At 35.2% G+C, this 27,370-nt stretch overlaps 1 protein-coding gene across 1 annotated transcript in view; it reads right to left on the minus strand.

The window, feature by feature from the left end:
• Positions 1-27,370, minus strand: part of LOC106877571 (uncharacterized) — a 62,164-nt gene that overhangs the window by 12,165 nt on the left and 22,629 nt on the right. Inside the window, exons 3-12 of the mRNA XM_014926508.2 lie at positions 22,280-22,392; positions 22,004-22,078; positions 21,264-21,320; positions 19,133-19,404; positions 14,521-16,149; positions 12,009-12,102; positions 9,572-9,744; positions 6,810-7,505; positions 1,500-1,541; positions 1,315-1,391 (exon numbers count right to left, since the gene is read on the minus strand). Coding sequence (XP_014781994.1) covers positions 1,315-1,391; positions 1,500-1,541; positions 6,810-7,505; positions 9,572-9,744; positions 12,009-12,102; positions 14,521-16,149; positions 19,133-19,404; positions 21,264-21,320; positions 22,004-22,078; positions 22,280-22,388 — 3,224 coding nt within the window. The 5' untranslated portion in view covers positions 22,389-22,392. The remainder of the gene's footprint in view (positions 1-1,314; positions 1,392-1,499; positions 1,542-6,809; positions 7,506-9,571; positions 9,745-12,008; positions 12,103-14,520; positions 16,150-19,132; positions 19,405-21,263; positions 21,321-22,003; positions 22,079-22,279; positions 22,393-27,370) is intronic.

Raw genomic sequence — 27,370 nt, forward strand, 5'->3', positions numbered from 1 at the left:
TCATATAATGTCTTCTGTTATGCTTGCAGGAGTTGGATGGGTTTACCAGCACTGCATCTCACCAATTGTTAAATTCCTTTGAAGTTTAGTCACCATTTCTTTACAAACTTTCCTTATTCTTCATCTACTGAAAGCCCCTTCTGTTTGGATTGCTTGCCACTTCTTTATCCAAATGTCATCCAACATATGCATTTCTTGTCCACAGCAGTGCAGTTTTCACTTTTGTATATTACTTGTTATTCTTTTTGTACTGAGTTTTTCACTCAATACATTTGTGCTCCATCATTCACACACACTAACATTATACACCCAAGAAGCAGGCTTACATTTCTTTCAAATCACTGCACACACCCAGCATTCAATGTTCATGTTTTTCTATCATGCAACATTGCACTTCATATACAAGCATTATACAATCAGCCTTTCTCTTAGGAAGAAAATCTATTTGTTGCCAGCATAGGTAACAGCTTCTTTCCGAACTTTTTTTTACCTATTCTTAATCTGGTTTCTACACTTTCTAAACATCCTCCTCCATTGATAATTAGGTCAGCTAAGGAGCAGAAGCTAACATATTTCTAGAAAGCCTCTGAGCATTTGAAAGAATATATTTCATTAGTGCTCTTATTTATTAGTACTGTGCATTTGTTAAATATGAAGTTTTTCTGTCAGCTTGCCTGTAATTCCAATGTACCTGTTGTGTAACTATAGTGTATATTAGGTACACCATATGCAATTCTTACCTATTCCTTTTCTTCATATTGCATCTGGCTATTTCCAAGATGGCAGCAGAGTCCTAGCTTCTTTCTTTTTTAACTAAAAACATTTTCTCAGTTTTACTTTTACAACTTGATTCTAGGCTTTGTTTCTATGTATAAAATTTTTTTCTGTGATTCTGTGACAGATTCATTAATAAGAACTAAGTTATAGCCAGACTCAACCCCTTCTGTTAGAGAATAATAATAAAGAGGGGATTGAAACTGAATCTTGATGAACACCTATCTGTATGCTAAATTCTTCATGAAACTCATTGCCAACTCTCACCTTGCTGACAACACCTTTACCTCTGTACTAGGCTTGCATGACTCTCACAAACCATTCATCTACCAAGTTTTATTTGTAATCAACAGATTACAGAGGGTGGAATATTAAAAGCCTTCTTCAGGTCAATAAATACTAAGTACAGTGGCTTTGATTTTTCTATTTGAAAGCCATTAAACTAGCTTTGAAATTTATATTATTTTCTTGTGCATCATTCTCCTTTTTGTAGTTAATATCTTCAACATAAAAGAAAAAGGATGAAATAAGCACAATTACCTTGTTCTTAACCTTTTGCTGTCTGGATCAGCCAATGGGACAAATTCCACAGAAGGATTTACGAAAGCAAGACACACCTAGAAAATAGTACAAACAAAATACAGACAAAAGAAGAACTTTCTAAAGTGTTATTTAATATATCAAGAAATGTAAAAAACATTACATATAAAAAAAAAACTACTTACAGGGCAAGTATAAGAGAAAACACTATGGTGTTTCAGTGACATCTGCAATAATACAAAAAAAAATATATAAATAAACTAAAATACATCAAAATTTATAAGTAAATCTGAAAGTTATGGAATAAAATGAGTAATCAAATACCTAAAGTATAAAGTTTGATCTTTGTTCAAAATATACATATTGTTATTCATAAAAGCATTGTGAACAGGTCATAACCTAAAAGGCCCCAATTACAACTATCAAAAAGTGTGCTGATGTAACCAATAAAAACTTGAAACTGAAAATGATTAGAAAATATACTTGCAACAGGCTGTCACATGCTTATATTTCTTACCTTGGTATCCTGACACTCTTTTCTCTCCCTCTCTCTATCTACATACATGCACTGTTTTGTATAATATACTCTTGGCTTTTCAAATCACATCTATTTCTAAAACAGGTGTTAATCCTTGACTTAAATTTTAATTCAATAATCAACTGGATCAAAGGATGACTGAACTCATGCTCTTGGAGAAAGAATACTTTATACACATGTATACACACACACACACATACACATATCATCATTTTATGTATTTTCCATGCTGGCATGTGTTGGGGGGGTGTGACAAGATCTGACAGGTCAAAACCATGTTTCTGAGGCTGGTGGATGCCCATCTTAACAATAACCACTTCACAAGGTATTAGGTGCCCCTTTTTCACGGTACCACCAATAGAGGTAGTCTTACCCTTAGCAAAATTAAAAAGCACCTTCAAAAGCCCTACATTGTCAATGCTCAATTTGATTTATCAACCACTTACAGAGTGTACAAGGGTTTTTTTTCTGTACACCAACACTAGGCTTGCAAGGTGACAAAGAGACCCCATGACTGAAAGAGAAGATGTTAAAATATGATGAGAAGCAGATATAGTGTGGTGAGAGGAATGATAATGGAGAGAGCAACTGAGGATACTGTGTTCAACTGAAGGAGACAAAGCAAAAGTAACGCAAAGAGTAATGTCAGGAATTAGTGTAAAAGAGAGAGGGGGAGATGTTATATACCCTCATTTTATGCCCACTTTCTCCATACCTGCACAATTTGGACAGCATCAAAATCCGACAGTTATACAGGTTGAGTGTTGAGAGGGTGGGATAGAGGGAACTGATAGAAACAGCAAGTGTGATGAAAGAGGGTAATAGCAAAGAAAGGGAAAGCAGTGTTGGTGTGTGTGTGTATGAGAGAGTGTGTGTGTGTTATAGTGATAAAGATGGTGAGATAGAGGTTTAATGAAGTAGTGATGTAGAGCTACTCTATGTTATATATGACCGGTGTATGAGAAGAGGTAAGTTAACATAACCAAGAGAACATAGTAAGAGAAGAATCAGGGAGGGTGAGTAGAGGTTACCTCCCAACCCAAGCATCACAATTCAAGATAGAGGAATGAGTAGCAAGATATAGGTGGTAGTGGGGGTAGAGGGTACTCAATAAGCACAACTTGAGTGCTTTCCTCTGAAGTACTTGTGGTATGGTATGGTGAGTAGAAGTCATGCTAAGGAGATGAGAGAGTATTGAATAGATAATGGTCAGAGAGGTGATAGTGCACCATTCCACTATCTTAACCAATATTTTGCTAAGGTTATGCAAGAAGCCGAGTCTCATGCAGTACCATGTGTTACCAGTTGACAGTTGTTAATAGTTTTTTTCCTACTGCAGTTTTTATGGTGGAAGGAAGACTGGAAGCAACGAGATGATGTCATGTAAGCAAGTGAGAAGAAAAGTTTTCTCCTGCATTTGGTTTTTCCTGGGGACGTGAGCAGTGACACGCCAGTCATGAAAATAGAGAGGTCGTGACAACATGGGTGAAGAATTGATCAATCTGCCGGCAGTATCCGATTGCCAGTCGAAGCAAGAACAATTTTATTTATGTGCCTTCAAACCACAAGCTATTTTGGCACATTGTTACCAGCTGTGGGGGTACGTCCGAGAAGTAGACATTTTATTTTTTGTTGTTGTTGTTCTTGTTCTTTGTAATTGCCACAAAAATCAGAATTGGAACCGGGGAAGGTGATATGGTGGCCTGGATAAAGAAGGTAAGATTAGTGGCGGATCTGCAGGGAATAAAAAAATGTGGTAAACCTTATGCTGTTGTATTTAGAAGGCAATGCATTGAATCTCAAGTTGGAGATGGATGAGGTGAACCAAGAGAGAGCAGAAAAAAATTGAACAGCAGCTGAAGGACATGTACACAGAGGGGACTTTTAAAGCCTACAGCAAGCTCAGGAAGGTTAGATGGACTGGCGAGCAGATAGATAATTATGTGAGTGAGATTGGTGGGTCTAGCAAGGTTTACTGGAGCAGCAATGGAGCGGATGGTGAAGCTGGCTTTTGTGACTGGTTTCCTTGACCATATCTTTGTATGTCTGCAGCAGATGCCGGACATCAAAATGATGTCGGTAGGAGAGATGATTGATAAATTACATGTATTGATGCAACAGTGACGAAGAGGCGGGTAGTAAACAACGAAAGCAAGAGTCTGGTGAGGCGAATGATCAAGGGACCATGTTTCAGATGTCAAGGTCCGCACATGGTCAGGGAGTGCACGGAACCAAAGCCAATGGTTGTGTGCTTCCAATGCGGCCACCCTGGGCACATAGCAAAAAATTGCAAGCAGGGAAATGAAAGAAGGGGACTACTGCGCTGCTAGTTCCCTCCACTATCAATTATTATAATAATAATCCTACCATAACAATTCTGAGCGGCGGGACTAGTAATAATTCTTTTAAGCATCAGTACCAAATAGAAGTGCATAATTCTAAAAACAAAATTATCTGTCCTTTAGAAAATTAGTGTTTAAGGAAAAATATAGTGTAACAATGTAAGGTAATAACAGGGAATCATAAGGATTATTACATAGGTTTGCCTGCTACAATTTGAAAATCTAGATTTCATAATAATTCTCATTTATTTAAGTATAGAAGAAAAGGTAATTCTACAAATCTTAGTAAATGCATTTGGGATTTAAAAAGGTAGGAACATTAAGTATGATTTAAAATGGTCCGGTATCAATTATGCACCATCATAAAATACTGTAATTCAAAATGTGATCTTTGCCTTGAGGAAATGTATTATATAATAACTTCTAAATTAATATTAAATTACAATGGTAATTTTACATTGAAATGTTATCACAAATTTAGAAAAGCATTTAAATATTTCAATTCGTAATTTCATATAATGTAATAAGCATAATTTTTCTTAAAATGATTGGCATATTCAATAGATAAAAAACTAATTGTTGTGTCATAGAATCTCTATATTTCTAATTGTTGTAACATAGAATTCATGTTTATTTTTTATTCTTTTGCTATTCACTTATGTCATCAAAAGTTGAATATCAAACTAGCTTCTCTTAGGATATTTCTTCCTAATGTTCTTTTTGTATGTGTTTGTCTACTAGAGATATTTTCTTAGTTCACTTTGAATTTAACCAATTTGGGACTGCCTTGATAACCTTGTGTTAATATAGATTTTCAGATATATCACTCTGACTGATATTTTCTGTATCTAAATATGTTGATACAATTGAAATGATCGTCAGTATTGTATAGTTGAATCACCAATTAAAGATGTGATTTTCTCCATTCTTATACTCTGAATTTCTTGAAATTCTTGTAAATGATATTTGGATCTACTTATCATACATGAGGATTTACCATGGATGTTTATTCTTCTTGCATTTATTGGTGCCTGATTGTTTGACTTAGTTAACCTAATTTGTTTAATACAGAGCTTTATTGATATTTGCCTGGAATTTTTAATCCCTTTCACTTCTTATATATATATATATATATATATATATATATATATATATACCCTTCATCCTCTGACACAAGTTCTCTTCCTCAAATGTCCTGTCCCTCTCATAATTCCTCATCTTGTGAGTTACTTGGTTACCCTGCCTGTGTTAGTGCCACATAAAAAGCACTGAGTCCACTCTGTGGAGTGGTTGGTTTTAGGAAGGGCATCCAGCCATAAAATCCCTGTCAAACAGACACAGTAGCCTAGGGTAGATTTTCTACTTGGCAAGCTCCCATCAACCACCCTACCCATGTATGGAAGATGGATGTTAAACAATGATGATGATAATATATAATAATCAATTAAGGAAACAAAAGATGGATTTGATATTAGTCTTTATTTTGTACAACGATTGTTTTGGCCAATCCTGTGACAGTCTTTTATGGGTGGGATGATGTGCATCATATTGTGTTGCATCAGTTTTATCATCTGGGTCATGTCAAATATAAACATGCATGCCTGAACTCAATATTTTTAGCAAGACACCACTTTATGTATGCATGTACCTGATGTGACCCAGGCTGCAAAATTGATGCAACACAATATGATGCATATCATCCTCCCATAAAGGACACTTGCAGGATGGGTTGATAGAATAAAGATTAATACCAAATCTATCTTCAGTTTCCTTAATTGATTATCTCAACTAACCATGCGGAATTCCTGAAGTAGATCCAAGGGAAATATACTCCAACTGCGGATGACACCAGGCAGTCCAAACCGTGCTAGTGCTTTACTCAACACATCAAAATATTGACAAATACCCATTAATCCAAAAATTACACACACACATATCTGAACCACTGAAATCTACAAGTTTTTTTTATTCTCTCTCTTTATTTTCTCTTAATCCTTTCTGTTGAGAAGCATAGGCTCAAAACATAAAAGACCTTTTCATTTTCCTGAGCATCAAACTAATACACTTGCTTGTTGTTCATATAACTGTGTGTATGTATGTATGTACGTGTGTGTGTGTGTGGTGTGTGTGTGTGTGTGTGTGTGTGTATATATTACATACATACATACATACACACAGACACACATGCATAAATATACATGTGTAAAATATGTCAGAATTTGAACAAGTTTGGTGACACTGCTTTTTTTAGTAGTTAAATGTTTAAATTTTTTTAGGTGTGTATGTTGTCATTGGGATGCCTAAGCAGGTTGGTAAGACATCATGTGGTGTTGGTGTGTATAATACATACATTGTTTTGGTTCTGTGTATAAAGTAGAAATTATGTTAAAATACTGCTGAGTTACTACTGCCCTTCCTGAACAAAAAATACATTCAATCACAATGTTCTTTCACACAAAATCTCATACTGCTGTCAGCCAAGTTGAGGTATGGCTGAAGACAAATTGAAGAATAGAAGAAAAAGATGTAATGACATGCTCCAGCAAATGGTAAAATAGAAGTTTGTGAAAAACATATCTATTCTATGAAATAGCTGTATGAGAACATTTACTTACTTCAAGACAACTATGACAAAAAGTGCCACTGCAAGATGTGTGCACCATCAAACTTGTATCAAGTAATTCCTCCAAACAGATGGCACAAGATCGCCAGTGTTCAGCAATGGATGATAAATTAGCAGAGGGTGCAGACTCCCAACTCATTGGAATGGCTGGCCTTTTGGAATTATCTGTTGTCAAAGACCAATCCCATATTTGGTCAGTCTGCATAGAGTCTGGATCAGGATCATTAGTTTTGGACTGAGTTGTAACTGATGAAGAATCACAAACACAAGCATCATCTGTCACGATTGAATCAGGGAATGCAGAGGTAGACATGTTTGTTGTTAATGTAGACTGGCTCTGAGGAGTTAATACAGGATCCAAAGATGGCCGTGATAATAGTGGAAGGTTACTACTATCATTTGACTGTGGAGTTACATCAGATTCTGTTGTGCTCATTGATGTTGTCTTCTGTGGTGAACAGTTACTGGGGCAGAAAGTATCCATATTTGAAAAAATGTCAGGAGATTTTGAAGAACTAGTTTGTTTGGTGGCAATGCTTTCTTTAGTAGCTAAACTGGAGTTAGCTGTTGGCAGCTTTCCTAAATTGTCTGATGGGGAACTGTCCAGTGAATTTGGAGGAACAGCCATTTGAAAGGCATAAATTTTTCGAGCAGAATCATTGACAAACCGGAGCAATATATTGTCATCCTAAAAAGAAAATGATCAAAAGAGAACTATATGAAATGCTGATGAAGCAGTAGTAGTATTAGTTATCCTTTCTGCTATAGACACAAAGCCTGGAATCCTGGGGAGGGGCTAGTCAATTACATCAACTTCAGTGTGCAATGGGTACTTATTTTATCAACCCTGAAAGAAAGGCAAAGCTGATCTCAGTGGAATTTCAATGCAGAACTTAAAGACAGATGAAATGCTGCTAAGCATTTTGTCCAGTGTGCTTATGATTATGCTAGCTCGCCACCATAATAGTAGTAGTAATCTTTTCTACTATAGGCACAAGACCTCAAATTTTAAGGGAAGGAGCTAGTTGATTATACTGATCTCAATGCTTATCAACCCTGAAAGGATGAGAGGCAAAATTGACCTCAGCAGAATTTGAACGCAGAACGTAAAGACAGACGAAATGCCGCTAAACATTTTGTCTGGAATGCTAATGAGTAGTAGTAATAATAATAATAATAATAATAATAATAATAATAGTTTCTGATATTGTTAGAAAACAAACTATATCTGATACATATTTTATAGACCCTGCAGAAATAACAAGTGAACTATAGCGTAAACTGTAAAAGGAAAAGAAAAAAACCTTGACTCCACATAGCAATAATGATGTCAAGAATGATATTAACAGATCCGAGGTCAAGACATGCAACCTTGGATCATATGGACAGTTTACTAAAGTCATAAAGCATTGATCTCCACAAGATACCTAACTGATAACATATATGGTATGGAAAATAAACAACAATAAAACAAATTGGTCAAATTTGCAAAAGCCATCTCATCAATGCTAGGGTGATTGAATGGATACAAAAATATAAAAGGTCTAATATTGTGAACTGGAACATTCAGATTCAACTGTAAGGAATGCAGTGGTATTCAAATGATAAAGCGTGAAGCATAAACTCTTTGGTTGATAGTCTGGCACCCGATTAATGTATTAAGCTGTGATTCTCATAAAAGATTATATATGAAAAATGTAAATTGTGGTGGTTTAAAGAAGGTCCATAAATTTATAATTAGTGTTAGTCAAGGAAGACAGTAAAGATGATAAAAATACTATTGTTACAATGGGAAAAGCTTGACCTTTCAACTTTTGGCTATCCTAAATGTATTAAAATTCTCCAAATGGTTAAGTAGAGTAAAACAGATGGAGAGCTATATAGGATCATTCAAGTGAAATTCAACAAGGGTCCATCGTGAAGTTTCTTAGATTTTCTTCAAATTTACACTATTAGTTAATGACAATGGGAGGAGTAATTCCTGAAAATTTCAGCTCCATAGTCAGATTTTATGGTCATTTAAAGTTTTAGGAAATTTCCAAAATAATGAATTTATTTTATTTTTAGGAGCCCATCATTCTAAATAGGTTTGATACCATAAGCAAGCAAATAACTTTTGATTTATTTTGTTTTTTACTGTTGCATGTTATTTCTGTTTTTTTATTTTGCTAGTTTTAATTTTTTTTCAATTTTTGAGGGAAAAATACAGTCTAAGAAACCTTTTATAATTGTCTTAACTATCAATATGAGACTAGTAGAATTTTTGACCCCATGAATCTATAAAGGTATTATAAAAGGATGAGGTTCTATTTTCTGATCACATTTTTGTTGCTGTATAGTCAAGAGGTCATTGTCCAAGGATTTTTAGGTTTGAAAGTTTTCCTAATTGTTGCATATTGATTTCTGGGGCTCTGAACTACTCATAAAAATGGAAATTTCTATTTTCAGGGGATGAAAATTGATATTTAGAGTAGTTTTAAATGCTGTATTTTTACATTTCTATACTCACCATTAGGTGTATTTTCAGAGTATATATAGTTTTCACTTTATTGATAAGTTAGTCTGATTAAAAAAAAAAAAAAACCCTCAATTTTCAAACTTTTTCACAGAACCTTGTTAAATTTCACTGGAATGACCCAAATATTTCCATCAGATTGGCTGGGAAAATACACAAAAATAACGAATGACAATATCAAGGATAAAAACAATAATACATGATCAATTAAAAAGCATTATGAAAGCTCTTTGACTTACAAGGACTCGTGAAATGTAATTGTTAACTACTTCAACCATGATGATATCACAGTTTTGCTGGCCTGCCATCTTTCGCAGTTCAGTTTTGGCTTTATAAATGTTGTCATTTTTGTGCAGTTTTAAGAGATACCGTATGGGCGGAATAGTACGGGTTTGTGTAATAAATATAACACCTGAAAAACATAATTTCAGCCAAGTCTTAGACAAATTTCTGAACATGCACATGGATAATAGAGAATAAAGAGCACCGATTCAAGACAAACAATCTAAAAAGACTAGAGTGAGTTATGAGAAATATTATTCTAGTTTCTTGCTGTCATCTTGATTTTATAATATGGTATGAACTCAATGACATAAATTAAGAAAACACTAAGGCACTTCACTCAACTGTTTGTCCTCCATATACATCTCATATTTATATTAGCTCAATCTACAACTCAAGCATACTACAAAATTCTTCTTACACCCAATTTTCTACAGTTTATTTGTGCATTAACAATACACATCCAATAGGTACACAGAATTTCTTTTCAGCTGTCATGCATCCCCTGCCCTTTGCTTTTAATGTCTATGTTTTGTTATCATGCAGCATTGCACTTCATATGCATGTGTCATACAATCTATCCTTCACATGGAGTAATAATTCCTTTATTTCTAGGAGAGTTAAGAGTTTCCTGAACTTTTTCAGGCTTATGCTTTTTAACACCCACCTCCATTGCTACTTAAGTTACCTCAGTAAAAGAAACTATTGTAGCGAACTCATAAGAGGCGGAGAGAGAACATAGGTTCGTTTGCCCGAACAGGAGAAATTGTTGATTTCTCATTGGTTAAAAATTACTGCCCATATACAAATTCTAAACTTTCATTAAAGAAATCTTTCATGAAGTACGGTTCTTAGAATTCGTGTATGAGCAGTTATAAAAACCCTGATTTTTGGGAAACTCTCCAGTGATTGTTGGGTTGTCAATCAAATCCATAACACTCACCCTCTTGAGTATTGGCTAATCTTTATGCCATGTTCAATACTCAAACCTAATAAGATTGAATTGTTGTGAACTCTAGTAGTTAGTATGAAAGATTAGTTAGTGTGAATTTTAAGTTGTAAACATTAAAAATAAGATACAGTATTCGTCCCCGACCGTCACACTATCAACTACTTCTCGGGAGTCTTCCAAGCATTTCAAACAATTTATTATATGGATACTCTTATAGCTAACCACTCCTGCACCCCATAGTTTACATTGAGTAAACCATATATAATTCCTACGGACTACTTTCCTGCATACTGATAATGGCTGCTTTCCAGATGGCAGTTGAGTCCTGTTTTCTTTTCTACTCCTTAAAAGTTCCATCTTTATGAGGTTTACTTGTAGACCTTTTGGTTCTAATTTTACTTCCATGTTTCCAATTAAAAAAAAAAATTTTTGACAGAGAACTAAGTCAACAACATACAGAAGCTCTGACAGACTGCTGGTTTCAAACTCATTTGTTATTGCCTGGAGGATGCTGAGATTTGAATTCTGATAGACATCTATCTGCACACTAAACTCTTTGCTGAATTTGTTGCTAACTCTTACCATGCTATTGTAATTATTTATATAATTTAAACTCAGCAGTGTATATTGACCTTCATCCCATGCCCAAAACTTTTCTATTCACTACCCATCTAATCTAAAAGAAATAAACTGTATATAAAAGAATATCTTTAAAAAGTCGAAGATGGCTGGAAAGTCTAAATGTAATTATGACAAACATCAGTGAGATGGTAAACAGTTTGTCAGAATCTGCATTGATACTAAACTGAGACTGCAATACAAACGTTCTGTCTTGAAGTGATCCAACTTAAAACTTACTATCAAAATTTTGTATTAATTTACGTTTCAAGCACAGGATTAATAATGATAGTTACTTTACTAAATTCTTCATTATTTTCAAAATTAATTGAAACAAAGGCAGTATTTTCAACAGAAATATGCAACAAAAGGGTTCAACACCCAGCAGTTATTTTCACTACATTTGTGTCTAAAAATTTTAGGCAAAATATAAACATTTATTGTCCCATCTCCCATTAATCTTGATATGTAGCAGTAAAGAAGAATAAAAGACCACTTTAGGGTACCATCACTGAAATACCATGACATATTCAAAATAGATAGCTAAATCTATGTTGTGATTATGTACATAGGATTTTTGATTACTGACTGATGGTTCTAATTACACCAGCAGAACTGCATAATGTTTCTGACAAAAATAGCTTTCAGTGGATACATTTTACAAAGATGTAAATAAGTCACTTACGAATTTGATGTTAGGAAAAGATCATTCTGGTTTTGATAAAGAACAAATGTTAGCCAGTACTGTAACAGTTCAAAAGAGCAGTAATAAATTCTAATGCTTTTAAAAGATAAAACAAGAAAATTAAGTTATGTAAACTCACAGAGTTGGCGTTCCATAGCATGAGGTATTGGTACTGACAAATACATAAAAGGCTCATAAGTTACAGATACATGGCAACACTCAGAGCAGATCACCTGAAGTTTAGAGACATCGGATTAAAGAAAACATTTTACTACATATATAACTGTGCAATTTAATATAAGAAATTATAATTTTCAATAAAATTGCTAAGATTAACTTTACCATTTATCAATTTGGTATTGATAAATTATGAGCAGTAGTGTTCTAATGTTAATTCAGTCAACTATAATCCACCATTGTAAAAGTTGGCTTTGCGTTTAGTCCAAAGAACAAGTATTTTAAGGTTTATCTGGCCAGATTGGTACCATTATTCCCAGTTTCTCAGGTTGGAGCGAATAGTTTCTTAAGTATGAAATAGTTTTATCAAGACCTAAGTATCATACTGAAGTTGCTGTGACACATTATTAGGTTCATTTGCTGAACAGTTAAAGGGTTTAATTACGAAACCTAGGGTTATAGTTCAAAAACTCATGCACATATTTATGTATATGAATAATATAAAACACAATCATACAATGACTTAAGAAGGAAAAATTGTAAAAATCAAGTAGCATAGGTAACTATGAATTTATTTCAACCAGGGTCCTCACAATATGAAAAATAATTTGAAACCAAATTCCTAATTTGGTAAATTTTAAAGGTTTTTGTTTCTTTTAAATAATTCAGAGTTATGAATTTCTTTGAGACATCCAAGCAGAATGTTCCACTGCTGGAAGCAGATTTAAAGCATTCCCAGTTATGTGAACCAGAGCTTAGGAAGGATTTGAACAGGGAGAGCCTAATAGACAACTTACGGTTCATAACTCTGCTAAACATGGATTTGAAGATTTTGGTGAAGTTGGTAAACATGCTGGCGTTTGTTGTCAGTCATGTACAAACTTTGCAATTACTGTCAAATCTATCACAACCTCCACTTCATATGGTACATTGTAGAATAGATTTGGAATAGGTCTAGCTTCAATAGGGCATTGATTATTTTGGATACATCAAAAGCTTATGTCAGAAGAAGCCATCATTGCTTAGTGGTTGTCCTACTACAATTTATAGTGGAATCTGTATGACTGTCCAACTACCTCTTGGTAGTTTCATACGATGCATCAAGAATATCACCGCTTTTTTCTTTCATATGCTTTTGGACTGGAGCCATTTTCATGTGACACATCTTTCTGCAGCTTAATGCCAAGTATGCACTGCATTCTACCAGCTAGACAATGTGACAGTGAAAAGTGAACAATTGCACTTCATAAAGTTAAGAGGAGGACACGAGCAATGATAGTCTGGGATTGATTAGGGTATTGAAGAAAACAATCTGAGCAGTCTCTTTTGGAAGACTTTCAGATTGGGGATTATAGATAATTTCCAAAAGTTCTCAGCCTGGTAGTGCTACAAGGGAACATTGCTTACTTGGGATATAAGCTCTACATTTACTGAAGCTACAGTGGTGAAACCTTTATGAGATGAATGTAATTTTCAGTTACTGTGAATTACTGACATGTAGGTTTGTATTGAACAACTACTGTGACAAGGTATATATGTGTGTGAAGATAGGTCTTGCTGCCTTTCTTTGACAAAAAAAAAAGAAGTTATTTTTCCTCTATTTGATGGCTATGGCATGGAAGACACAGATAGAAAGGTTGAGGACTAGGCTCTTCCTCTTTGGTTAAATTCTCATCAAGTACTGCTTGAAGAGGAAAACACCCCTTAGTTGTGTATTTCATGTAAGGTGGGTGACAGCAGTTGGGTGATGGAGCTAAATTGGTCTACCCTGATAATGTGACTGTAAAGGACAGCTGGGAGAGGGCACTTTGTGAGCTTGATGTGGTAGAGTAATCTTGGACTTTGGTGGGTTTCGTCTCAAATTACACAATGTTCTCTCAAACAATGGGGAAGCCCTTTTCGTTAAAATTTTGTTACCTAACACTTTTTATTGATTTTGCCTTCTTTTTACTAGATCTAAAAGCTTGTTATTCTTCTTTAGAGTCTTCAATATTTTTGGCCCTTGTGACCAATAAGGGAAACAATAATAATCACCATTACCATTTACTATTATTACTGTGTTCTCTTTAGCCCTTTAGCATTCAGATTACTCTGTCAAGTGTCCTGTTCATTTATTCACATCATTTTGAATAAATCATGCACTATCTCATAGCTTTGAGAGCTCGCTGATGTGATTGTTTAGTTTTGGAATGACACTGTAGGGTTGGCATGAGAGGATAGATCTGGCCAGTTTGAACATAAAACAGGTAGAATATTTTGGCCAGATTTGGCTGGTTTAAATGCTAAAGGGTTAACTTTTCAATTTAAAACACTGCCTAGTTTTCTTCTGCTAAGTATGTAGGTAGCTTGATAGCCTTACTTCAGTAATATAACTGATTACACATTTGCAATAATGATATATTCCATCACTCCATCAAATTTTAAAATAGAAAGTAAAAATTTGATAAAATGGTAACTTTAAGAGAAGTACTTACAGTATTTTTGAATTGTCCATGGAATGTACTGACCACAATACTGTTATTCTTGACTAAATGGCTTTCCCAAGAAACATTAGCAGCATCTATATCAGCAGCAGTGAGGCCTTCTTTCAGCCTGCAATGTTCTGCTAGTGGTAAATTTCTGTTGATTTCATTAGAACTTTGATGTTTACTAGCCTGCTTTTCTTCCAGCCACTCAGAATCCTGTCTTTCTATGACTGACTCGTCTCCTCCACTCATTGCTTCTTCTTCTTCATCATCCTCATCTCGCTCCTCTTCCTCTTCCTCTTCATCATCATCCTCTAAAGTCACAGAGCAGCTTGGTGTAGTCATTACTTCGTCACTTCTCAATGTGCTTTGTTCCAAGTTAAACTTTTGAAGAGCTTGCCTCTTCATGTTTTTCTCATCAACATCTGACTCTATTTTGATTCTTTTTATATTGTTAATATTAGACCAATCTTCATAGGGAAGTCCTGATGTGCAAGGGTAGTTTTGGTGACACCTTGTTTTCTTATCAAGTCTAATATTAATGTCTTTTAGCTTTTCTATGCCAGGGGCAAGCTCAGCTTTAGCAGCCTCAGCTCCAATGATTTGTTCTATATTGTTATCACAATTTTCAGGATTTCTCCGAATTCGATTATCAGATTTTATAAACTTTTCTGAATCAGTCTTGATTTGTTCCTCAGATTCTGAAGCTAGCATATTAGTATTGAGAGTTTTTGTTTCTTTGGCATAGAAATCCTCCAGACTTGGTAGACATTTGAGACCAAGGGCTAGTGTTGTGGTTGACTCTCCACTACCATTAACATGAGTGCTGTCGACAAAAGATTGATCATTAAATTGCACAGCAGTTGGTTGAGAGCAAGGTTGTATTAAAGATTGGTTGTTACTTGCAAAATTGATTGCCCTTCTGTTGATGACAGTTGCTTCTTCACTGCTACTATTGGCAGCACAACACAATGGCTGTGTTGAGGAGCTAACACGACTTTCAACTGTAAGCATTTTATTAGTGTCTTTGTTAGGAGACCTTTCAAAGTTGCGTAATGGAGAGATTTGCGCTTTACCTTTGTCAGTACCGAGCTCACTACAAACAGAGGTTACCTCAGTACTGCAACTACTAGCTACTAGTTCTTGTTCGTGACTAGTATTACTGTGGTTGATGGTTAGTGAAGCTGAGTTAGTATTGTTACTTTCAGTGTACAACTGGTTTTCAGTGAAATGAAATGGTTTCTTCAGGCTGCTATTACAGTTTTGATAAATGATAGTGTTACCCATGGACAGTTTTGTTGGGTTTTTTGATAATGAATTGCACTCAGTTGTTCGATGTATATCTATCTGAGAACTTGATACATGGCTGTTGTTTTGGTTTTGAAGCTGTAATCCTGATGACAATACTTTAGTTCCTTCAGCAGTACTTTGACATGATGAAGACACTGTTGAAGAAAAAGATGAGAGGGCTACTACACTTGATGTAACGGCATCATCAACAAGTGGATAGCCTTGTGTTTTAATAAAATCAGAGGTAGGCAGTGGATTTTGAAAAATATTCCTGTTGTTACAGCATACATTATTTAGTGATTCATGGAGATTATCTAAAAGCAATGTAACAAATTCTTGGCAGTCGTGCTGAAATAGAAAGAAAACCAAAACTTCATTAGTTAACACAAAATATAAAAATTAACAGAAGCATATTGATGATATTCCATAAACAATAAGGAAATTTAGCTCATTGGGTCTCAAGAAGCACTTTTTCCCCTTTATCATAGACAATGTTATACTTTGGGTTTGTCATTTCATTAAAGCTTTCACATAAATATTTTGTATGCTTTACAGACATAACATTAATTCATCAACCACACTTCATTATAGACAGATAAATAACCTCAAGATGTTATATATGTGTACATCAGTGTTTCTCTCTCTCTCCTCCCACTACATATAAGAAATATTTTAATTTGATGATTCCATTGTTGGTGCATCGTAGTAACAGAGTGTTCAATGCATGGGATAAAATTGAATTTATTTTGATAATACTGGTATTTCCTAGTATATTTTGCATGCATACTCTTAGAATTCATTATTATTGTTGTTATGGTTCTGCTTCGTGCATCAATCATTGTGTTACTGTAATGTAAAGATATCATAAAAAATATGCAGTGAATAGTATCAATTAAGCTTCTATGAAGAAAAAACCCCAAAAAACAAAAACACATAAAAGCCTTTCTTCCCACCAAAAACGAAGAAAAACAAACATACAAGATTGAATGAATATAGCAGTTTTCACATTTTTCACAGTTGTTCTCAGAAAGCATCTTCACAATTGATTAATGAATGGGAAAAAGTTGGTAGATTAACAGGTTCTCAATATGGAACAGCTCAAACCACACATTCTGTTCCTTACAGATTATAATACAGAAAATATCAGAAACCCATGGGTCTGAGGTAAAACTCAGATTCAATTTAATATTAATAATGGTATTTCCTAGTACATATTCTTACATTGTTCATTTTTCTATGCTAGCATGGGTTAAATGTATATATTATTGAGGTATTGTTTTACAGCTGGATACGTTTCTGTTCCAAACCCTTACTGGTTTTTCAAATAAGGGATCTCTTATTTTACATGTCTTCAAAGTTACAGAGCAAGTGGAAGATTTGTTGAGAAAAGTAAGGACAATATCTCTCATAGGGACAGTCTTCCAGAGTGTGTAACATTTGCACAAGGTACAGTTTATTGGGAATGGACCTGAAATCATATGGTTGGGAAGCAAACTTTTTAACCACACAGCCAAGTCAGCACCTTACACATATATCTAAAATCACACAGACGCACAAGGACATGCATACACATCATTAATGAGTTCATTTCCTAACCACACAGTTCCAAGATCAATTTTGCTGCTTGCCACCATAGGCAAGTGCCTTCTACTGTGAAGTCAGTATGACCATTACATTGTGAATGAAATTTGGTACGTACATGTGGGTAAGTGTGTGTGTGTGTGTGTGTGTGTGTGTGTGTGTGTGTGTGTGTGTGTGTGTGTGTGTAAACACACACAGTTGTTCTTCAGTTCATATTGTCAATTACGTCCACAAGTCACTGTGCAAGTTGATATCATGTAAATCAAGGGAGATATTTTTTAACTGATGATGATGATGATGATGATAATCATTATCCTTTTTAACACCCGTGTTCCATGATGGTCTGGGTTGGATGGTTTGACAGGATCTGATGAGTTAAAGAACTGCACGATGCTCTGATTAATATGTTTTTGCATGATTTCTAAGGCTGGATGTCTTTCCTAGCACTCAGCAATTAACAGAGACTTTCTTTCAAAGTACCAGCACCAGTGAGGTCACCATGTAATTCACAAGAGTAATGAGTACCTCTTTTATGGAGTGGGAGTAAAGTAAGAGAAGGAAAGAGCTTTATACTAGGTGTTGAAATGTTCAAGTATCACCAAAGGTACAGGAACTCATTTCATACTGTAGAAGAGACACATGGCTGCATCACATTATATGAGGATGGGAGTAATTGGGGTGGAGCTGGAAAGAGAGATAGCAATGGTGGTGACGAGGTGTCAGAGTGTACTCTTAAAGTACAAGGAGGTGAGTAGATGAACAAGATGGGTGGATGGGTAAAGGTTGCAAGAATGTGTGGGGAGAGTGAAAAGATGGTTAGGGATAGGGATGAATGTAGGGAATGATGTACAAGGGTGGTAGAGCTTTTAAGTATATTTATAAATTTAAAAATAATTAAATAATTATTTATTGAAATTAGCAAAAAAAAAAAAATGATTATCATGTGTGTGAGTGCCTGTGTTTATGTTTACACTAGTAAAAACTTTTTTTTTTTAATTTATAAATATAGAGAATATAGAGGGGGATGAAATGCTGCTAAGCATCTTGCACAGCATGCTAACAATTCTGCTTTTTTTTTACTAGTGTAAACAAACACTTTTAAAAAAAAATTATAAATATATTTAAAAACTCTACCACCCTTGTACACCATTCCTATCCCTAACCATCTTTCACTCTCCCTGCACATTCTTGCAACCTTCACCCATCCACCCATCTTGTTCATCTACTCACCTCCTTGTACTTTAAGAGTACACACTGTTTACACTAGTATAAGAACCATTGTTTATGTTCTGTTCCTATATGTCCCATAACTTACCAGGTGGACAAATGGGAATTAATCAAATAAGTATTCAATGATAGACTACTGATTGATAGATAAAAGATTGTTACTTTTGGGACATTTGAATAATTTATCAAATAAGTTTAACTCTTTAGCATTCACCTTATTCTGTCAAAAGTAATGCTTATTTATTCAAATCATTTGCAATTAATCATGCATTATCTTGTAGCTTCAGGATTTCAATGGTGTGTTTGTACATTTTTAGAATGACACTGTAGGATAGGTGTGAGAGGTTGGAACTGGTCATTTTTAATATGAAACAGCTTCTAGATCTGTAAATACTGCTTAAAGAACATGGGACCTTAGTGGGAAGATTGTAAGTATTATTTTTTGACATTTTACTAAATTAAAGAAATGAAAAACTGCTTCAACAAACAGAATAAGGTACAAAAAATGCAATAGTAAACATACCTGTCTGAAATCTTGGAATTGAGGATAATACATTCCAAGTGTATTTTTGAAGTCCAAAGGATGGATAAGTGAAAAATGTCCACTCCATACTTTCCTAACTAACTGACAAAATTTACCAGTGAGTGTATCTTTGGTTAGATCATCAAACACAAATTGCTCATGGAAATATTTAACAAGATGCATATTGCAAAATAAACATTGAAGTCCTGCATTCATGAAACAAGTGTTTCCCAAGTTATAAAAACCACAACATCCATTTGAAGCTGAAGGGCCTAAATGTAGAAAAAATGTTAAATGATAAATATTAAAAACTACATACATGCAAACATCGAAAATAAACAATCAGAACAGACAAAATTTCAAGTCATAAACATTTAGAAAATGACAAGAGTTTTGTGCACTCAAAAATAGTTTCTGTTCTTCTCAGTTAACGAATTTTTGATAGATATTATTATTACATCGCTGAGATTGACTTTCCCTTTCAGCCCTTCGGGGTCGATAAATTAAGTATCAGTTAAGTACTAGGGTCGATGTGATCGATTTACTCCCTCCCCACAATTTTCAGGCCTTGTGCCTATAGTAGAAAGGATTATTATTATTATGGTCTTTCAATAGAGAAACTTCTGGTGAACTGAATCCAAGACTTTCTATTCATTTCAGTTATGTCTGTCAGTCTCGATGCTTTAGATAAATGTTTGAGCATCATTATTTAAAATTTCTTGTTACTGAAAAATCCTTCAGTATTTTGTGTATGTTAGAAATGATTATAATAACACATCCTTTTAAATTTGATGATGAGGCTGATGTCTAAGAAATTATTTAGCATCACCATCAAAGAGCTTTAAGGCTTTCGTCAAAGATAATGAGAAACCATCAGCTACAGTATGTGTTGTAGTTACTAGTAATTTGCTGAGGCAACTGGATTATAGAAACAATTAGAGGAGGTCAGCCGCTTGTATTGTTACCATAGTAAAGACTTATCTCTTAAATGGTAAAATCTACCTCAATGTAAATGGATATGGTAGGCTAAATAGAAAAGTACTGTGAAAGTGACAAGTACTTTGCTAGCTTGCAATTGTGCAATCAAATTACCCTAGAGGGCCTTGAAAAAGCAGTGAAAGATAAAAGCCACTCTAGTATTTGGCCTTAGACCCAAGCCACAATAATCTTAATCCACCTTACTATTTGGTTAAGTTTATGTACTCATGTCAAAACTCATGTGCAGGTAAATGACCACTAAGGTACTAGATTACAAAGGCTTTTACTATGAAACAACTGCTTTAGATATTTGCTAACCTATTCTGTTAATGTCTTCTCCATCAAGGAAATTTTGAATTATAGAATGCTTGATAACTGAATTGAATGACAAAATAAACTGTATTAGAAATATGAAATTATATACATACAGGGTATAAGTATAACAAAATAATATAAAAATATAAGTAAAATAAAACCTCCACAAAGCTGAAGAAACATCACAAAATTCAATAAATATTTTAACATTAACCCTTTCATTACTGTATTTATTTTGAGATGCTCTGTGTTTCTTTCAATTACTTTAAATATAACAAAGAATTTAGTAAAATAACTTAGTTATTCAGCTAGTGTTAGGAACATAAATTGTGACTAAGGTTTGGTGGAAAATTTTAATTCAAAACTTATGAAAACAAGACATTTGTACTGAGAGTCTGAGCTGGCTTCAGCCAGGTTGGTAACGAAAAGGTTAATAATTGTGAAATGCTCTATATACTAACAAAAGTGTACAGAAAGAAATTGTCAGGAAGACTATGACTCTCAGAACTTTTCTGTTAAAAATAATGATTATATCATGTAACATCACAGGCTACCTTTAATGAACATGGCTATGTATGGACAACACCATTGCTGGTAACACAGGTATAGAAGGAACATGAAGTTGTTGAAGAATGGACAGATGGCTGATGAATGGGGCAAAGGTTTTACAAAATGAAAACATTATTTAATAAAATTGCTGTTCTATTTCTTTAGCATAGTGAAGATTTTCGACATTTTTCAATAGCAATGCTTCAGTAATTGTAGAGTATTTTATGTAAATTGTGAATTTCTAATTTGCAAGTTGATAGCAACTTGTATATTTCCAGTGAATACTTACTTTCAATATCTTTTGGATTTCGGTGCAGAGGTCCAATTGAAGGTAGCAACTCAAAGTCTGAAAATGTTAAGAATATTGCAATGTATTTTTATAGTCAAATAATATATAAGCCTAAGGATTAGTTAGTATAAAACATAGAGCTTATGAAGAGAACTTGCTTTGCCAATCCTTTGAGACTGGTGAGCTTAATGCTGTTAATATTCTGTTTAAACTATCATAGCTAATCACTTGCAGGAAAAATGAGCAGGGAAGAAGTAGGTCAAAACAAATTGAATTTTGTTGCTATTATAACCAGAAGGGAGATATGTTTAAAAGACTTCTAGTTTCAAATTTGTATAAAAATTTTAATATATAATTTTTAAGGGCTTTTTGGGGGTATTACAATACCTATTAGAATATAAAGTCAGTATTATTACTAAGTTGCATATATTCCATACCTAGACACTAACCCAAAACTCAGATTAGAATATATATAAGTTAATATTGTTGCTATATAGAACATATTCCTTACCTAAACACTAACCACAATTCAACATCATAACATACAAAAATCAGTGCTGTTGTTATAGTCATTATATATAAAAAGTCAAACTTCTTTTAAAGAATCTTTAGCATATATTTAAAGATTCTAAACATCACAAAACACATATCCTTGATACCCTGAATAATTAAATCACCATTACATTAAGCTGGACCCTAAATAATTTAATGTTGTATATAACTTTCAATATTTTTTTTACCTGATTTACTTGCCTCCTGGTCCAAACTTGGCATTTCATTGAATAGATCAGAATTTTCAGCAGAGTCAAGATTCACTGGAAGAGAAAAAGGAATAAACAATGAAAATTACAATCTATAACAGCTGTTATATTATTAGTTTTGAGAAATTAAAGAAGGAATATTATGATATAGAAAAAAAACTAGATTGTTAGGTACCTTATTGGCTTTATGTCCTTCAAATTTTGTACAAATACAGGATTGGAATGTAGAAAATAATTTAATATTAAAAAACGTACCATCAAAAAGCAGATTCTGAGATGAAATATGAACATTTTCTATGACATCATCAGTTACTTGTTTTCTGGAGCAACTGGGTCCTTCAATGTCCATAACTACAGCAGGCATTTATCTAACAAGAATGGAAAAAAAAAAAAAAAATTAAAGTAGCAAAATAAACAGATGAGATAAACTGAATTTTTAAAAACTTTTTCCTTGATTTATATAATATTTCCACTATTTGCATAGTTGAGAAAATGTGTCACCATCGTTTTTTTTATACTTGCTTTTTCCATGAGAGCATGGCTTTTGATACCTTTTCTGATACCAACTTGTATTTGTTTTCAGGTAAAGTATTTTACTCCAATGGTCTTTGCATATTGAACTGCTGAGCTGTGGGACATAAATGTCACCACTACCCAAGATATGGATGTGAAGATGCAGAGAGACAAACACCAATGAACACATGCACACACAAACAAAGGGGGGGGGGTTTCTTCTATCAAATTACATTCAATCCAAGGTTAGAGCAGAAGACACTTGCCAAAGTGCCATGCAGTAGGATCAAATCTTTAAAATCCCTAACCACACAGCCATACATGCCAGCATTGTGTGTGTGTGTGTGTGTGTGTGTGTGTTAGTAGTAAAACAAATGAAAGAAAGAAAAAATTCAACCCCATAAGGCAAGGAATTAATATAATTTGGGTGTTTGAAACCAGAACTGGTGACTATTGACAATTTTCTTGTGAAGGAATCACTTAAATCTTCAAACAACCATTATTCCAATATGGTAACTTGAAGAATTGGCTAATTTTCTCTACAAACAAATACACATTTGTGTATTAGGGTAATGAGTAATGAATATATGCATGGAGTGAAAATACACAAAGCAGTCAATACACACACACACACACACACACACACACACACAGAATTAAAGGAATTGGACAAAATAATGCAAAGGGTACTTTTCATTTAACTGATTTTTCTATAGGTAATATGACAAATTCAAAGCTTTTATTGTTTTTAATATATGTATTTGTATGTACAAGGTATTATGCATGCTTTATACATCATGATACAGGCCTATTTTTTTAAATGCAGATATTTAAATAATAAGTTGAAATGCATGATCTATCTAATTTCTAATGAGAGGCCAAATTGTTGGACTACAAATGGCTGGAGCTGCAGTTACTAAAACTGCTGAATTACTTTATGTTTTGAATAGTATGGTCTCTAAAATAATGTTGACATTCCAAAACAAGCATAATTCTCAATAGAAGGCAAAGCTCAGAGAGAGGGATTGCAGAAAAAGTGAAACGTACTGTGTCTAAAAAACATTGAACTATGGCAGCAAAAGTGACAGTAGAGCTAAATCACAACTTTGCCAACCATTTATAAACCAAAATCCTTCAGTGTGTGGGAGAGCTGCAACTGCTAAACCTCTCTTGTCTTCCATCAACATTGATAAGCAGAAAAAAGTGTCCTGACTATCAGAAGTAGCCACTGACTCAGTGGGACAATGTCATCTCTGATGAATCATCATTCACCCTTTTGCCCATTTCAGTGTGTTTATATTTGGCGACAGCTCAAAGAAACCTTCAATCCTGACTGTTTGGCCCCTACCATGAAGTGTGGGTGACTCTGTGATGATTTGGGCAGCTGTATCTCAGATTTCTCCAGGCCCTTTATTTGTTCAAAATGGCAAAGTTAATGGCAAGAGCTATCTGACTATCTTGGCTGATCAGGTACAAATATTGTCCCCTGATGGTGGTGCAATCTTTCAAGACGATAAAGTGTTGATTCACATGGCAAATGTTATTCAAAATTGGTAGAAAGAGTACAAAAGTAATGTAGATGACTTGGATTGGCCCCAACAACCACCAGATCTCAATGCAATCAAATTTTTATGGCACATATTGGATCAGCAAATTAGGGGCTGCTTCCCTCTACCATTGTCACTGAAGGAACTAAAGTAGATTTTACTTGAAGAATGGCTCAAAATTAGCCTGTGTGTGTGTGTGTGTGTGTGTGTGTGTGTGTGTGTGTGTGTGTGTGCGTGCGTGTGTGTGTGTGTAGACAGGGTGTGTGTTTAATAAGCTCACTTTCCAACCATGTAATTCCAGGTCTAGTCTTATTGCATGGAGCCTTGGCCAAGTGTCGTCTGCTGTGGCTCCAGGCTGGCCATAGCTTTGAGTGGATTTGCTTGGTGGAAACTGGAAGAAACCTATTGTACAAATGGTTGAGCATGCATGCAGCTGTGTATTTGTGCCTCACTGGTTTGACGTCATATGATAGTTGTAAACAAGTGCCACCATCATACAAATGGTGTCATTTGTTCTCAATCTTCCATGAAAACATTGGAAAATATTATCTTGGCATCTGGAAAGTGAGGGTCAGTAACAAGAAAAGCCATCTTGCTGTAGAAAATTTGCCTTTTAATTCTATCTAACCCAGGCATGCACAGAAGTGAATGTGCATAACAATATAGTTTTTATTAAAGCATTGCTACAAGTTTCAGCATGACATGTATTTTTATAAGACTACCTCATCAAACAAAATATAATTGAACATTATTTATAATATCCATGGAAATTTGGGGAGTCCATTAATATATATATATATCACCTTGACCAACCAGTCTGTCAGGCATCCATTTGACACCACTGGTCACAGCACTCTGTCCATTCCTCTCTGGATCGCGCCTTCCTCATCCATGTGGTCCCAATCGCCCTCCTAAAATCGTAACTCCATCATCATGAAGGCCTTCCAAGTGGTCGTTTTCGCTCACGTGGGTACCACTCAACAACTGCGCGGGTCCACTGATTATTGGTGAGCCGGGCGACGTGTCCAGCCCATCTAAACTTGCGGCGCGTATATTCTATGATGACAGCCCTCGTGCCGGATTTCTGTCTGATGACCTTACTACTGATGTGCTCTCTCAACGAGATTCCAAGCATTGACCTTGCTCTCTCAGTTGTTAGTCGATATAACGTGACAACTTGTTCAGAATTATCTTTGTGAACAGCTTGTACACGTGAGACAGCAGGCATATGGGTTAGTAGTTCTTTAGATCTTCTCTATCGCTCTTCTTATATAGCAGGATGGTATTTGACTCATAGTGGTGGATGGCCACCACTAACACCAGAGACCCCTGCAAAGATATCACACCCATATTCCTACCTGACTACTCATATAACAAAAAGGATAGAAAGAGACAACACATGAATATGCAAATTCTATTTGAAAGGTGTCTGCTGGCATGGAGAGGAAGGTGCAGGCTACTGTTTTGCACACCAAAGATCCCGCCACATAAACATGAAACAGGGAAGAAACCACCTGCCAAAAGGAATGGACTACACACTACCTGCCCCAAAACGGAGGTACGCAGATGTAGTGCGTGCTACAAACCAGACCTATCATGTTGAAAGGGCAGCTGCTGAACAACAATCTTTTTTGTGCATGGCACAAAAGATGGTACAGCAACTGACCTGGCTACAATCTCACAGATGGGACTATCCCCAATACACAAGACCACCACAGCAAATAGACCCAAGGTGGGCACCACTGGCAACAACACACCCATCACATCGGTGCTCTTACTGAACATCAGGGGACTGTTAACACTTAGTAACAGAACAAAAATCCCTTTCTTGAGAGACCTTGTTGCTTGCAAACAAGCCTTATGCATAGCACTTACGGAAACACCTGAAACCAGATATAGCAAATGCAGAAATACACATGTCACAGTATGTTGTATTACGGACTGACAGGAAAGAAAGGAGTCATGGTGGAGTTGCTATGTACATCTGCAAAGACCTCACACCCCAGGTCCTTTTGTTACACTCAAATTCAGTATGTGACACACTAATTGTACATTTAAGACAACTCAGTGTAGTTATATGTGCTACATATCGCCCTCCAGATGCTCCAAATCATGTAGGCAAGTTTGAAGACCGCCTTACAAAGATAGAAGTTCTAGTCACATTAGAACAACACATAAGCGTACTTCTTATGGAAGACTCCAAGGAATGACGCAATACGAACAAGGACAGGTGAAGTTCCTCCTGAACCTCGCCAACACTTTGTACATGGAACAAATAGTATTAGAACCAACCAGGGCAGGTAACATACTGGATCTCTGCTTCACAAATACTATGGATCTCATCCACAATGTGAAAGTGACACTGATGCTACTCTCGGATCACAACATGGTAGAGCTGACCAAGTATGGACCAAAGGAAACCATGGACACACAGCCTACAAGAAACTCTCAGAATCTTTTCAATTTGAACTTCCATAAAACAAACTGGAAACAAATTGAGAAAGAGATCCTCAAACAAAACTGGCCTAAATGTCTCTCCTCACTGGACATCGACATGAAACTTCAACAATTCATGTCTGTAATGCAAGCCATATGCTACCAATGTGTCCCGGAGAGAAAGGCCACTGTACACAAGAACAAAATCCCCAGGGAGAGGGAAATTCTTATGAGATGGTGTACAAAAGTTTCAAATCGCCTAAACAAATAAATTGAAAGCAGTGAAAAGTCCCGCCTGAAAATACAACTTCTGGAGATTGAAAAAAATCTGCAACTCTCCCATGAAAAAGAAAGAGCAGACAAAGAAGCCTGGGCTATAGACAATATAAAATCTAACCCCAGAGCTTTCTACAAGTTTGCCAAAGAAACAGCTTCAGTGCACTGCAGGATAGGGCCACTCCTCGAAAAAGATGGTACACTAACAGGAAACCCAAGGAGGATAAGTGAAATACTAAATGAGTAATTCAAGTGTTTTCACTTCACCCCTAGGGCACTTTCGAGTCAGCAATCCAACTGACTTTTTTACCACTGCAGATATAAAAACAGAGGCAATGATGATTGATTACATCGATATAAAGGAAGACGATGTAATAAAGGCTATAGATGAATTGAACCCAAACTCAGCTACTGGCCCTGATGGGTTCCCAGCAATCCTTCTAAAAGTATGTAAGTGAGTCCTAGCAAGACCACTGCAGTCCCTCTTTCAGAGCTTCATTGCATCTGGCAAACTCCCAAGAAAACTGAAGGAGGGTAAAATATGCCCTATTCATAAAGGAGGTAGCAGAGTGGA

Source organism: Octopus bimaculoides, chromosome 19 (genome assembly GCF_001194135.2).
Source record: "Octopus bimaculoides isolate UCB-OBI-ISO-001 chromosome 19, ASM119413v2, whole genome shotgun sequence".
In the NCBI taxonomy this organism is placed as follows: Eukaryota; Metazoa; Mollusca; class Cephalopoda; order Octopoda; family Octopodidae; genus Octopus; species Octopus bimaculoides.